Source organism: Dreissena polymorpha, chromosome 1, assembly GCF_020536995.1.
Source record: "Dreissena polymorpha isolate Duluth1 chromosome 1, UMN_Dpol_1.0, whole genome shotgun sequence".
NCBI lineage: Eukaryota > Metazoa > Mollusca > Bivalvia > Myida > Dreissenidae > Dreissena > Dreissena polymorpha.
This window is the reverse complement of record NC_068355.1, coordinates 37,181,979-37,197,479: the sequence shown is the minus strand read 5'-3', so window position 1 is coordinate 37,197,479 and position 15,501 is coordinate 37,181,979. Positions and strand designations below refer to the sequence as shown.

The window sequence follows — 15,501 nt, the reverse complement described above, 5'->3', positions numbered from 1 at the left end:
CTTTATGTACGTTAAAGAAGGATTGATCGTTTCATGCATTTTATAAATGTACTATAACATATAAACTCTTGTATACAGAATTATACCGCATTGTTATGTATTTATCTGCCCTATATATATCAGGCATTTCCCCAAGCGGGATTAGCACATCGGCCCCGCGGTGCTTGGACTTAAAAATCTCTTTCGCCGCGGCGCTTGATTTTCCGATCATGTTGCCGCGACGCTTGAATATTTCACACGCTCTTGCAAGATGTGGTCCGAATGTTATCTGCATTCGGCAAACGACCAACCAAAACAAGCACGCGCTATTCATCTTTGTGGGCATTTTGTGGGTTTTAGACATTTCATGGGTCATCTATGGGGGAAATAATTGATAGATTAATCGAGACTTACCTTAGGAAGTCGATGGTTGATCGTAATTTCATCTACTGTAAATCCCCTTAAGAGCTCAACACGAGATGAGATGACGCAGCTTTCGCAACAGAGATAATCAGGCTTCAGAGTAAGCAAGGTTTTAAGTAAAAACCTTGCAAACAAATTTTTAGAAAATAAACATTAATAATATGGGCGGGTGTCCATTAGACTGGGCGGGCGTGTTGAGCTCTTAAGGGGATTTACAGTAGATGAAATTACGATCAACCATCGACTTCCTAAGGTAAGTCTCGATTAATCTATCAATTTCATCTACTGTATAACCCCTTAATGAGCCCCACACGAGATTTTAGAGAATTTTCTATAAATTTGTAGGAAATATTGGAGGCAAAGAAATAATACAAACATTGTTGCATATAGATATGTATGTCCGTTTATTTACATGTCTACCTCATTTGTTCAGCACAGCAGATTGAAAATTAGTGGTGTTATGTACTATTTCCCGTGAATAGAATCTGGCAAATGTCTTTGCATTTGTCCACCCGGCTGCTGCCATAATTTGATCTAGTGCAACCCCTCCTTTGCTAGCTTTGGAAGTTGCTGCTGATCTAGTGCTATGGGGTTTGTACTGTTTGTCAATACCGGCTGAGGTTAAGACTTTCTTTATCCAGTTGCTAATTGTGGATTTGGAAACATGTTTGAAAGGACTAACTGTACTTATGACTAAATAATCATCTTGTCTTAACGATTCGGTTATATCGAGGTATTTACACATTGTTTCCACAATACAAATGTCCCTTCCCCCCTCATATCTATGAAGAACAATGGGCCTCAAATGTGTTCCTGGTCTGGAATGTTTTAACAATTGTTTAGGTGATATGACGATTGTTTGCTTGTCTGCACTGATTTGAATATCAGTAGTTTTGAGGGAGTGTAGAGTTTGACATCTCTGTCCAGTGACTAGTAAGAAAAGCATGCATAATTTGTGGGATAAAAATGCAAGGTTATCAGTTTTCAGTGAATGTAAAAAATCAAGAACAATATTAACATCCCATATGCATTGATAACGTGGGAAAGCTGGTCGTGTATTGAAACAGCCTCTCATAAATCTTGATAAAATGTCATCATCATGAATGTTTATATTGCCACACAGTTTTAAGAATGTACTAAGTGCGCTTCGTGCTGTATTTAACGCACTATAACTAAGACCTTGTTTGAATAAAGATGTCAGAAAATTAATAACATGCTTTAGATTGGGTTTAATGGGATTCTTCGATTGTCCACAGTAGTTAATCCATTTCTTAATATATCCGTCATATTGTCTCTTTGTAGTTTCTCTCCACGATCCGAGGATAATGTCTCTAGCTTGTTTTGAAATTCCTTTGTTTTTGAGCGATTTCCTGATAAGCGAAAAAGTCCTAGTCTCATTTTGGGAAGTGGATACATTTTGTTTGGTTTGTGTGGAAGTGTCAGAATAGATTTCGGAAGTGGAAGTAGATGGCATGATCCGCTGATCAACTGTAATAGACTGGGCCACCATGGCTGTGTTGGCCAAATTGGGCCCACTAGAACGGCTTCTGTCCTGTCTTCCACCACTTTCTGTAGCACCTTTGATATTAAACTGAAAGGAGGGAACATATAAAACACACATGATTTCCATTCGAAAGTAAACGCGTCTATTTGATGTGCTTTATGATCTGGAAACCTTGAAACGTAAAGATCCAATTTGTTGTTGAGCTTAGAAGCAAACAGATCCACCTGCATGTTATTGTGAATATTCATGATTTTCTTGAATACATCATCATTCAATGACCACTCAGTATCATCATTAATTGTTCTAGATATCTCATCAGCTTGATGATTTTCCGTTCCAGGCACGTGTGCCACTGACAAATGCAATTTCTTTTCTAAGCACCACAGCCATAACTTTCTTGCTAAGTTATGTAGTTCATCAGTTCGACCGCCAAAATTTTTTAAGTATGCTACACTATTCGTGTTGTCCATGTAGAGTTTGAGATGTTTGTTCGTTTCATTTTTACAGAACGCCATAACCGTAAGTTGGCATGCCTTTAATTCTAAAATATTTATGTGCATACTTTGTTCCCCTGCGGACCATATGCCCCCTGTTTTTTGGCCGTTTGTTTTGTTATATCCACCCCAGCCTGTTTTTGAAGCGTCACTGTATATGATAATATCTGGTGGACCATGATAAATCTTTTTGTATGAGGATTCAATATTGTTTATCCACCATTGTAACGAAGGGTGTATTGATTTGGGAATGTTCATATAACTGTTGAAATTGCCATTGTGCTTCGAAAGCGCGTGTTCTTTTATTTTTTCTAATGGTCTGATAAATAGTGTTGCATATTCAACCCCCGGAGTGGCCGCCACTAATTTACCGATAAGCTTGGCAAACTCCCTTATTGTTGTCCTCTTTTTTGTTACCATGGCTTGACACATGTGTCGAATTTCTTCCTTACGGGTCATGGTTAGTGTTACAGTCATGGTAATAGAACATAATACAAATCCTAAAAATGTTAATTGTTGACATGGTCGTAATACTGATTTTTCTATATTGATAGTAAGGCCTAGACGGTCAAATAATGTTATTGTGTCTATAATATTTTGCTCACATTTAAGTTTTGTCTCTCCTTGTAAGCATGAGTCGTCAATATATGCTGTACTGACATAACCTTTTGATCTTAAATAAGCATATGCAGGTTTTAACACTTTAGAAAATACTCTTGGGCTGCTTGATAAGCCCATGACTAAGGCACAGAATTGAAATTTTCTACCATCAAACACAAACCTCAGCATGTGTCTGTGTTTTTTCGCTACTTCAATGGAGTAGAATGCATCAGCTAGATCAACAGAACCCAACCAACAATTTTGTCTCATGTTTGCCACCGCCGTAGCTAATGTTTCCATTTTAAAGTGAATTTTGTTTGTATAGTCTATATTAAATGGTTTTAAATTTAAAATAATCCTGATTTTGTCATTTGATTTTGGTCTATAAAAGATGTTTGATATAAATTCGCCGTCATATGGTCTATTTTCGATTTCTTCAATTATACCAGTTTTCAAGAACATGTCTATTTCCCTTTGAATGCTTTGTTTTTCCCTCTCATTAAATTGGTATGGCATAGGTGGATTTTCTTGAATAGGTGAACTGTTTACTTCTAGCTTGTAACCTCTTATTGTATTTAAAATCCAATTATCGCTTGTTAGTATTTCCCATTCTTTAATTGCTAATTTCGTTTTACCTGCTTTAAAATTTTCTTTGGTATTTTGTAAAAAACATGTGCGTTGACTAAAGTTTATCTTTAGGTCACCTACGTTTATTTCTGTTTGGGGTGCATCTTGAAATTTCCCCTGCGTTTGTGCTGGTATGCGTGGTTGTTTCTTCTGAATTGATTTGCTCCCGGATTCCACCTGTGCTGATTTGGGCGCTGGCCTAAAAAAGGCTTCCGTTGAGTTGGAGCGTAGCGCATGTTGACGATTTGTTTGGCTCCTTCGGTGGTTTTAATAGCCTCTGGAATCTTTTCGAACAGCTTTTCTACTGAGGAGTCCAAATTTCCTAGATGTCTATAGCGGGGTTGCAATTCCTTTTTTAGTTTCTCTCTTCTGTAATTGGTCGTCTTCTGTATCCCATTGGTTGCCAATTTGAATGCGTCCGATAACAGCTGTTTCAGTACTTTATCTTTGGATGTTTGAATCCTCTCAAGTGCCTTTATGATTGGTACCGCTACTTGTGCAAGCGTGCTGTGAGACTTTTGCAGGATAAAGTCTGAATGTCTTGGAGACTGTTTTAATTGTCTCCACAGAAATTCATCAACCTTGGGGACTTGAAGGAACTCGATGTTGACTGGCCGTTTATGTCTGTTCAGAATCTCTTTGATTTTTTCTTCTGACTGCTTGTTTTTTATTGCCTTGTTTGTAATCTCAGCGATGTTAGGTGATACGGCCTCACCAGTTTCCGTTGTTTCAGTACAGAATTGCGTTAACTCTGTTATAAGATCGCAATCCTCCTCATCCGAACAGCTTTCCTCATCCAAATAACCCTGCAGTTCGTCTATTTCTGCGTCCATTGGTTCCGATTCCGAATCGGAACTTTCGGCAACTGTAACCGCAGGTGCTTGTAACTGTTTGGACGGACCCGACTGGCACATATCCGAGTCCGAAATTCGTGACTTTTTTGACGGCCCCGCCTCTTCTTGGTTTTTGCGTTTAATTTCTTTCACGTCTTTTTGAAGGTTTCCAATGGTCGATTTCATTTCACCCACTGATCGTGCAATGTCCGCAAATTTACTCATGTTTTTGTTCAGTTCTTGTAAAATTTCTTCCCCTCTTTGCTCAGGGGCCCCTGGAGGGTTAAGTCCTGGCTGATCGGACATTGTATGTTCTACAAAATAAAATTAAACCCCGGTATAAATGTTTGCTCCATTTCCCGTTAGGGTGAACATTTAAGTATTATTACCAGCAGTTTGCGGCCAGAATAAAATAATATCCGTTCATACAATCCCTATGGTTATCCCGGATTGTTTAATTGCCATGTTTACAACCGGCCGTTGAACTATCAGTAATTGTAGAACAACCCTCAATGAGTATTCTGCGCGGCGCGTTTCAAAGCCACAAAACAGGATACGTAAAACACGCCATGCGACATGCGACAATTGCAGCGATGTTCGCTGTATCTACTATGCTAGGTAGCGCATACGAAAAATCAAGCTCTATCAATAGCGTGTAACAGCGTAGTTTATATTGACCTACTTTTGAGGACAATATTGTTTGCCTGTTGGCGGTAAAGCAGATATTTTTCTGCGTATATTAATATGTTCATACACAAGTTTATATATGCGCAATGTATGTCCGATTATATGAATATGTTTACGGATGAGAATGTAGGGTTCTCATTGATCTGGATTTGCCAGTATGTATTCGTCCCAGTGTCCGTTACAAATTAATTCGCCATTTTTGGACATGGAGCCGTTCAGGCATTCGCAGTGTTACTGCGAGTTAATGAGAATACACATCCGTATTTTAATTATATAGCGTTTGCATTTTAACTTTGCAATGTGATTTTCACTTGCGTTGCAAATTTTTTGCACTCGCAGTACTGCAAAAATGGTAAACTAGGGACACTTATACCTCCTGTACATCATTTCTGACTAATAAAAACTGCATAATTATTGTCGACACTATTGCTGGCCAATAAACCCCGTATGTTTTCCGTCTAAAACATGAAAATTCGCTTGAAAGAACAACGATGAATATAATAAATATTATTATTTCAACTTACCCGTGTGTGTGCTATTTATTGTACGTGAAAATTCCGAATTTACACAGATTGAAAATTTTGTCGCCTGCTCCGCTGCTGATAAGCCTCGTCTCTGATTATCTCTGTTGCGAAAGCTGCGTCATCTCATCTCGTGTGGGGCTCATTAAGGGGTTATACAGTAGATGAAATGGTGTTTGCCTACTAATAATGGTCGATATCGATCTATTATACCGGTACACGTTTCGTTATAGCAATTAAAGGTGTGCTAAATGTGTGTTTTTAATTTTAACTGTTAACGACTATGTCAGCGGTATTTTAACAATAAAAAGTAACTGGTGTTTGTTGCGGTAGTGGGTAATTACATTTCAAACGTCCTATTAAATTGCTCCCGCCTTCTTAAAATATGTCCACACTATTTTTCTCAGTGGCAACTATAAATAAACAGCACCAAAATTTCATTAGTCACACCCAATAGGTTATTTGATATTTAAGGAATACGCTTTATACATTTGTGTGCATGACAGAATGATTAAACCTAAGAAAAAACAAGTTCTTGGGTCCGGTTTTAAATCTGCAATTACATGTTTCTTGGTCCGGACTACTTATGAATCGTATCTCTAAGATATTGCAATACGTGCAAGTGTAAGTGTCCAGGACCTTGCCGGTAATCCTGAGACCATAAAGCAAGCGATACAGCATGCCAGTGGGTTCGACAGTAGCAGGAAGCAAGATTTTCCATGGGTCAGAGAAGCTTGGAGGAGGTAAGACTTTTTCTACTGACCTTATTATTTATTTTTAAATTTGTAGTGAAAACAAAACACAAACGAAATCGCAAGTGAATTAAAAATGTGTATCTTTCACTGGAAGCGTATATCAGATACTTGGGGTAGTTATATTTCAATATGAAATCACATCTTAATATAGCTTTATATTCATAAAATAGGCTATTAATAAAAACAGCTGTTCGTTAACTAGTCTGCTCTTTTGTATGTATGACGTTCTTTGTGTTCATTCGTCACATGTGCAGACCAGTGCGTTTAGCAGTCGGTACCGCTCCGTGGGTAGACGTGCCTTGAACATGGATGGCAAGGGACTCACTTAGCCGCCATCAGAAGACATATACACACTCAAAGGCAACACAACTGATGGTACACCGACTGAGTAATCTAGTTGTGCAGCTTTAAGGGATGGACTCTCTTCAGAAAAGTACCAGGATGGCAGCCTTTAAGAATGTTAACTTTTTGATGAAGCTAGAAATTCCTCACACAACAAACTCCCTCATGATAATCTAGGTAAGTTGTTCGCCTTCGTTTCTCTACATACGCATCTTCAACTTGTAGATGCTTGACTCGGCTGTCAAGAACACACTAACAAAGAAAGATGCTTTTTTGCTTATATATCTCTTTCTATTAAATTCGAAACAATTTAAAAGAATTAATGCTAGAGTAATTAACACATTGTGTGTTTTTAGACTGTGATAGGGGCTTAAGCACAATGAAAAGGGTAGATAATTGCTCTCGCCTGAAGTCTGCAGTCCTAAATGCTCTGATGGTGGTCAGCATAAAAGGACAAAACGAGGCAGTGGACTTTGGAAGATTGGTGGATGTCTGGCACCAGGAGAAGTCACAGAGAACAGTATTTGTTTTAACTTAACAATGTATTTCTGTATACTTATGGCAAAGTATGTAATGTTGATGTTTTCTTCAATCATTTTGTATTCAAAGGCCTACTGTTATTCCGCTTGCTATTTAATATTATAATATTTGACAAAAGTGAAATAAATTTAAGAAAACATAAATAAATAATACAATGATATGTTGTGTTTTCATAGCTATAGAATAGTCTAAATTTTGATTTAGATCATTTACAAAATATTAAAAAATCGACACGCGAAACGGGACACGCCTTGGGGAAATGCCTGATATATATAAACATTTTTACAATTCACAATTTGAATTGCGTGAAACGAGGTGGTGTAAAAATCAACTGAAAATAAAAAATATCATATATTTTACTACATTTAGCAAATTGAAAAACAAAATATACCCCCAATGGATATTTAGGAGGGTAAAGTGTTCAACAATCTTCAATTTTGGAATCTTGTTGCCTTGTACATCATTTACAATTTTTAACATGCCATTTATATAAATAAGTGTTCTGCTTTATTATAGACAAACGTGATTGAAATTTTAATTATGTAATCATAAGCATACCATTATTAAAACGATTTAGAATTTAGGCCATTAGAAAAACACAATATATATATATAGACCAGTCGGACCAATCACCATCCACTGAAAAAGAAATGATTCACCATGACTATGTGTTTATTGTATTTGTTGAAACCAATAAATGGAAGAATACATACAGCCTACAAGGTCAAATGTGACGCAACACTTAACGAGAAATAATCTAAATATCTGTCTTATATGTACGGCATTAAAGAAAAAATACCACCTTACTGTCGAATACGGCATTTATTACAAATAACATAGATACTTCTTATATTTTGAAATTAATTAATAATTTGAAATGTACAAAACACGTTTTCTTTCAGTAATGGGCCGGAAACCGACTGCACCTCATAGGACTGTTTGAATAACTATTGATAAAATTGTATTGCTTACTTCTTCAGTCGCAACTGGATACACATCCTTTTCATTAATTATCGAATCTCAAATATTGTATGATGCCATTCGAATCATCAACTGGATGCATTGGTTATATTTAAATGCATCATCCTGAATTATTCAAATGCACCGACCACACATTCAAACGTTTTTGAGTTTAATAATCTGCAATTAAATCTTTTATTTGAAACATGCACGTCAAACATCTATAGTGGATGCCATATCAGCAAGGTCAACTGGAGAGCAATTACCTGGACAGTCGCTGTCACAACACTGGAGTTGTTCTGTGTAATTTCCCTGACAGTTGCGGCCTCCATTCATTGGTTGTGGGTTGTCACAGAGACGTGTACGCGTTTTAAGTCCATTACCAGTGGAAGGAAAACACGAACCCCACGCCATCCAGGCACCAAACCTACCGTCAACTGTAGGTTATAATACAAGATTCAGTGGTACTTTTCGATTTGGATAAGACTGTTTCAACTACATCGTACCAATGTTCCATGCAAAACTACACCATTTGTATAAAATACATAAAATACTAGCCATTTTTATATATGTAGAGTCAGTGAACACAGATCACACATCTTTTAATAATGCTATCATAATTTATAACAAGAGTGCCAAACTATCACAAAATACGCCCGTTTGAATGTTTTGGACAACTTAATAACTTTACAATTTGAGTGTCAAAATGATATATTTTTGAAAATTAAGCAACACATAACTTTACCATTTGATTGACACCATGCTTAATCCTTGAAATGCACTAAGTGACCCCGTGAATTAGCTTTTGACCCGGCATGACCCATATTTGAACTCGACCTAGATATCATTAAGACACAACTTCTAATCAAAGTTGGTGAAAATCGGATAAAAACTACTTCAATTAGAGAGCGGACACTATCCTAAATGCTCGAAACGCACTGAGTGACCTCGTGACCTAGTTTTTGACCCAGCATTACCCATATTGGAACTTGATCTAGACATCATCTAGACACAATTTCTGACCAAATTTGGTCAAGATCGGATAAAAACTACTGCAATTAGAGAGCGGGCACCATGCTAAATGCTTGAATGCACTAAATGACCCCGTGACATAGTTTTGGACCCGGCATGACCCATATTTGAACTCTACCTAGATACCATCAAGATGCAACTTCTGGCCAAATTAGGTGAAAATCGTATGAAAACTACTTCAATTAGAGAGCGGACACCATGCTAAATGCTTGAAATGCAAAAAGTGACATCGTGACCCAGGTTTTTTTCCCGGCATGACCCATATTTTAAATTGACCTAGATGTCATTTAGATAAAACTTCTGACCAAATTTGTTGAAGATCGGATGAAAACTACTTAAATTAGAGAGCGGACACCATGCTTAATGCCTGAAATGTACTAAGTGACCACGTGACCTAGCTTTTGACCCGGCATGACCAATATTTGAACTCGACCTGGATATCATCTAGATACAACATCTGACTAAAATTGGTGAAGATTGGATGGAAACTTCTTCAATCAGACAGGGGACACCATGCTAAATGCTTGAAATGCACTTAGTGACCCCGTGACCTTGTTTTTTACCCGGCATGACCCATATTTGAATTTGACCTAGATATCATCTAGATACAACTTTTGACCAAATTTGGTGAAGATCGGATGAAAATTACCTTAATTAGAGAGCGGACACCATGCTAAATGCTTGAAATGCACTAAGTGACCTCGCGACCTAGTTCTTGATCCGGCATTACCCATATTTGAACTTGACCTAGATATCATCTAGACACAACTTCTGACCAAATTTGGTGAAGATCGGATGAAAACTACTTCAATTAGAGAGCGGACACCATTGCACTAAGTGACCCCGTGATCTAGTATTTGACCCGGCATAACCCATATTCAAACTTGACCTAGATATTGTCTAGAAACAACTTCTGACCAAGTTTGGCGAAGATCGGATGAAATCTATTTGAATTAGAGAGCGGACACTGCTGTGGACGCCGCCCGCTCATCGCCCGCCAATCGCCCGCCAAGGGTGATACTATAATACGTCCCGTTTTCAACGGGCATATAAAAATTGTATTATGAAAAAAAAAACATTTTCACAAATTCTGAACAGCTTAACAATCTTTATAAAAGTTTTTTCCTAACAGATGTAAACCCTGTTCGTGACTTAAGTATTTTACGAGCCAGACTACGATTAACCATGCTTGAAATCAAAGACAATGAGATGCGAATTTCTGAAAGGTAGTTTGACCTCATGTAGTAAAATACGACACTCACTTGGACAAGGCTTGTCGAAACATTCGCCCACTTCGCTGTCAGGTCCTTCACAGTACTTGCCAAAGTATTCTGGCGGCGGATTTTCACATAGTCTGTACCTGGTGTGGTGTCCGCTTGCACACGAAACATCACAAAAACTCCAAAAGCCCCACTCTGTCCAACCGCCATCAACTGAATAATGACATCAACTATATCTTAGAAATGAAATATAAAATATATCAGGTTTTTCACTCCACTTATTAGAAGGGAATTAATTCACTAATTGTTTTGTGCTTGAGTCAATCTTTCTTTATTACATGATATTGTGTGTTGTGATCGAAAGAAGTACTAGTCCACTCCGACAAACATCGCAGTAGATAGGTCATTTTCTGATTTACGCCCGGTAATAACGTCAACATATGAAGTCTGATGTACTTCAACTTGCCATCACCAAAAACAACTGCAATATCTTACTACCATAGTATCTCCTAAGTGGTTGCATTCATCTTAAGAGAGTAGCAACTGTAACCTGTGTTCCAAGGTTGGACTTAAGCCATAATTACAAGCTTAACTCAAGCAACAAATGCGCAAGCATAATTTCAACATACCGGAACCATGTTTTAATTTAATTGAGCTATCATTAGAACAAATATTCTGACATGAAGATTTTGCAAAAATGTGTATGAAAGACATTGAACTCAGCCTAATATAGCCTTGTAAAGACACCTTATTTGAACTAGACCTATATATAATACGAACAAATCGCTTGACAAAGTTTCATGATGATTGGTCTGAAAATGTGACTTGTATAGTTAACGAGTATATTCTGGGTCTTTTCGTACCATCGCAGTTGTCACGCATTGTACACGTCTCAGTGCCATTCTGTTGTTCTTTACAGTCGCTGCCTCCATGTTGCGGTGTCGGGGAGTCACAGAGGCGGGTACGAGACCGGATTCCATTGAGGCACGTGACGGAACACATGGTCCAGGACTGCCACGCCCCCCATATACCGTCAACTATTTGTGTATGGATATAAACAAACATGTGCTGATTCGCAGAATACAATGATACATTAAACATGCTATTGTGATTTAATAATCTAATGCAGACAGATGATTTTATTAAATTTAGTATGTAGATACATATTTGGCCCTTTATGTTTAAAGGAAAAGTTAAATGATAACAAGCTTTAATAAACATAAAAATTAAATAAATTCTCAAATCATTAGTAAAGAGAAAGTGCATAACTGCTGATTATTTGAAACTAATTTTTTTAACCTTAGAGAATTGGCACAAACGTGATTGAAATAACAGCTTTGCCACATGGTTAGCAGGCATTCCCGTGGATAAATTCAAGGGCACATAACTCAGAATCACCTCGCTTGAAAAATGTGTTATGTACATTTATGCTTCATGGTGATGATACATCTCAAGTTTTGGTTCAAACTCTTGAGAAAATGGAAAGCTCCACAAACATTGTGCATGTTATTTTTCTACTATAAAACTTGCTAATTAAAGAGCATATAACATGGCATGACCTTTTTTCACTCGGCAAGAAATAGGTATCTTGCATATAAAAATTACTGTAGACGACATACGCTTAATTTCAATTCCATCGCTTTAGAAATGTGAAAGCAATTTGCTCCACAAATATTGAGTCGAAACCGAGAACTAGCAAACGTTTGACCAACCGACAGAGATATACCCCCTGACAAATCGTGCGCGGATGTATCAAAAACTGTGTTTTTTACATTTTTAGGTAGGAGCATACATTTTGTTAAAATTTACAAACACATGTTTAGTTTAAATCAAGTTGTTTGAGCTCGTTGTTTTGAAAGACGATTGGCTTATAAAGGCATTCTTAAGTCCGATTCCCGGAAAGGATGTATTCTTAAAAATAAAGTGCGATCACGTTTAATGATGATACGATTTAAACAATTTGGGTAAAAGAGCGCAAAAGATTAATTTAGCTTTATGTTTGTAATTCCAAGCACATAATTTAGAACTTTTCCAAGACATTTGGCTTTTCATTTAACGCGACCAAGATATTATGCCCATATGCATTAAAACGAGTTTAGACCGGAATCGTAATTTTGGACGGCCCCAATATCAACTAAAGAATGTACTTATTATATGTACCGATTTATAAAGGGCAAGTTAATAAATTCATCCTTAAACGAGAACGTGAACCCGTAGAAAATACAGATTTGCAGTATAATACTCGAGTCTACTCGTTTGGGGCAGGGTTTGACTTTATGAGCATTATTAAAACTTTTAAAGTACCATAATGCAATCTTATATGCAAAATTCATCGGCATTAAAACTCCAAGAGAACTGTTTTTCAAGCTTTTTTTAAATACATATAAGGAAAACAAGAAATTAAGAGTTTTGGAGCAATTAAGATCACAGTGGCATGATTTGTACGTGTGTGTACACTTGACTGATGACCGTCATGTTATGCTACAATCCAAATATTAAACCTAAAAGAAGATTGAAAATCAATTATATAGTTTGGTTTAAATAATTGGAACCCTTGGAAATGTTTTTTCGACATAATTTGAACACACTTAGTAGACGACCAGTACACGACGTAAAATACCAAATATTCAATATCTGTGATATCGGTTAAGAGAAGTTTCCTTTTTTAAATCTTTTTATATCATTAGGAACCTTTATAGACAGAGACGGCACGATTTTGATAATTGTTAAGACCAGCTAAGGGGAAAGATCAATCTTGTGTGGCTTCATTATTACTTTCAAAACGAATATGGATATATCGATTAAAGAAACAGTCGACGGACGTACGCAAGCACGCACAGACGAACGATAGTAAATACGGACGTTGGGCTCAGGTGAGTTAAAAGGGACATAACTGTTTGATAAGCGTGACATAACAAGCGACGGACGGATTGGCGGCAGTATGGGAATATAAAGGCAATCTGTATGCATCCACACCGAGTACAGTTGTTTCATGAACATTTTTTACTAAACATATCTAGTTGAACAAAATTAATCATGCATGCATAATATGATATAATATAATAGTAACATGTTAATCATATATTTATCTGAGTCCCATACTAGGACAAGGTGGCTCCTGACATTGTTCGAACTGAGCCGCTGTCTCATTGCACGGCTGACCGCCATAATTAGGAGCAGGACTATCACAAGTACGGACTCTATGTCTGGTTCCGGTAGCGCAGGTCACATCGCAGGCAAACCAGGCGCTCCATCCTGACCAGTTGCCGTCAACTGAAGGAGTTTAGTATATAAAATAATCCCTCAATATGTTTTGGTATGTAGAGTTATGTGACTTGTCATAGTACCCAATACAAAAATATTAACATAAATAGCCTTAACTTTTTACCATTGACTAGAAATGTACAATCCATGAAAAATAAATAAATTGTTCATTAAATCATTAAACTTGTAGTGCCATATATAAATAAAAATGAAGAAGATTGCTATATTGATATATCTATTGAATGTATTGTTAAGACCCTTCTGAAAGAGAAAATAAATGTATCTCACTTCTTGCAACGTACTCATTTTTAAATGGCTAGGCCAGTTTACATGCTGACCTTGTTTTGTTTTACAATCCACTACATTGATAAGTGCTTGATATAGTGATGTATTTTTATATCTCGTCGACAAGAAACTGTTTTATTAGTCTATGAAGGTCATATTACTCGGAACCATCTATAAAGTCTTCTTTGTTTTGTAAATTAGAATCAGATTTAACAAACAAACAATTTGATACCAAGATGAAATATAATTTCGAAGCAAAAAGGCAACACAAACAGACCCCCCGTATTGTATCAATATATAGCGCTAGTGCTCATGGCGTCATTATTAACACGTCATTTTTCAAACAAATTCATTTCTCGCTAACAATGCAGCGTCGTGGCGAGAGTAAATTTTATATGCGGATCGAGTAACGCTGTCGTGCATTATACATTTTTGAACCAGTATCGCCCCGTACAGAGTCAGTGAAAAGCCGTTTGAATCTACTAATATTTTTATTAAATTAAACAATGAAAAAAAATGTGAATTGCTATAAAATCTTTATTAAAATGAAAAGTTATAAAAGCAAGAGTAAGGCTGTGTACTTATTCACTATGTATTACTAGAATGTTATCGAATAATTCTAGAAAACACAGTACATGTATAAATATTGATTGTTTAATATACTTGGACAATGTTTCTGTGTGCAGCTCCCATTTTCATTGTCACTGCCAGCACAGTTCACTCCACCGTAGGCGGGTGCAGGGTGGTCGCATGACCTGTTCCTGGAGTGGGAACCAATTCCACACGTGACACTGCACGTGGACCACGCAGTCCAGTCTGACCAGCTCCCGTTGACTGATTTTGAAAAAATCGTAATAAAGTATATTTCGCGTCATATGTGAGTATTATTGATATCAGTGTTAAGATTTTCAAAATACTAGTTCCATGTGTCGGACAAACTGTATAATGTTTAAGTTTTTTACGCGTAAGAAAAACATCAAACACATTAAGCAATCTCACGAAGATACATTTGTTGAACATGCGATATAATACTTATTTATCAATTAATGGAACAATATTAAACGCCTAAAAGACATACTTTGACACGGCGGACCTTGACACCCCTTACGCTCATCTTCACCCTTCTCGTCACTATCACAGTACAGACCTCCATTTTGTGGGCGCGGGTTGTTGCAGGATCTTACCCGTACCATTTCACCAGGGCCACAGGTCGTAGAGCATGCAACCCAAGGATACCAACTTCCCCAATGGCCATCCACTGCAAGTAAATCATCAGTAACAAAGCTATTGAATTATCATCGATTCAATAAAACAATACTTTCAGAATAGAAATATTTTCCTCATTTTGATTCATGGAATGTTTTGATTAAACAAATATGCGTATGTTGCAATTACAGTAACCCTGTGAATTCTATAACCCTTCGATGAACAAAAA

At 37.0% G+C, this 15,501-nt stretch overlaps 2 protein-coding genes across 8 annotated transcripts in view; both read right to left on the bottom strand.

Annotated features, from left to right (window-relative positions):
* The window catches only part of LOC127877141 (SCO-spondin-like), a 331,534-nt gene that overhangs the window by 263,767 nt on the left and 52,266 nt on the right, over positions 1–15,501 (bottom strand). For all 7 annotated transcript variants that reach the window (XM_052422799.1, XM_052422815.1, XM_052422789.1 and 4 more), the window contains 6 exons: positions 15,145–15,324; positions 14,730–14,900; positions 13,620–13,790; positions 11,381–11,554; positions 10,560–10,730; positions 8,532–8,702 (listed from right to left, as the gene is read on the bottom strand). In XM_052422799.1, the coding sequence (XP_052278759.1) occupies positions 8,532–8,702; positions 10,560–10,730; positions 11,381–11,554; positions 13,620–13,790; positions 14,730–14,900; positions 15,145–15,324 (1,038 nt within the window). The remainder of the gene's footprint in view (positions 1–8,531; positions 8,703–10,559; positions 10,731–11,380; positions 11,555–13,619; positions 13,791–14,729; positions 14,901–15,144; positions 15,325–15,501) is intronic.
* On the bottom strand, positions 780–8,516 carry LOC127877201 (uncharacterized). Its single transcript, XM_052422873.1, has 2 exons — positions 3,709–8,516; positions 780–1,993 (listed from the first exon to the last, which is right to left on the bottom strand). The coding sequence occupies exon 1, from the start codon at positions 4,764–4,766 to the stop codon at positions 3,711–3,713; it is 1,056 nt and encodes a 351-aa protein (XP_052278833.1). The 5' UTR covers positions 4,767–8,516; the 3' UTR covers positions 780–1,993; positions 3,709–3,710.

Excerpts from the sequence above, each read along its gene's own strand:
- LOC127877201 (XM_052422873.1), bottom strand. The coding sequence starts at position 4,766 with ATGTCCGATCAGCCAGGACTTAACCCTCCAGGGGCCCCTGAGCAAAGA.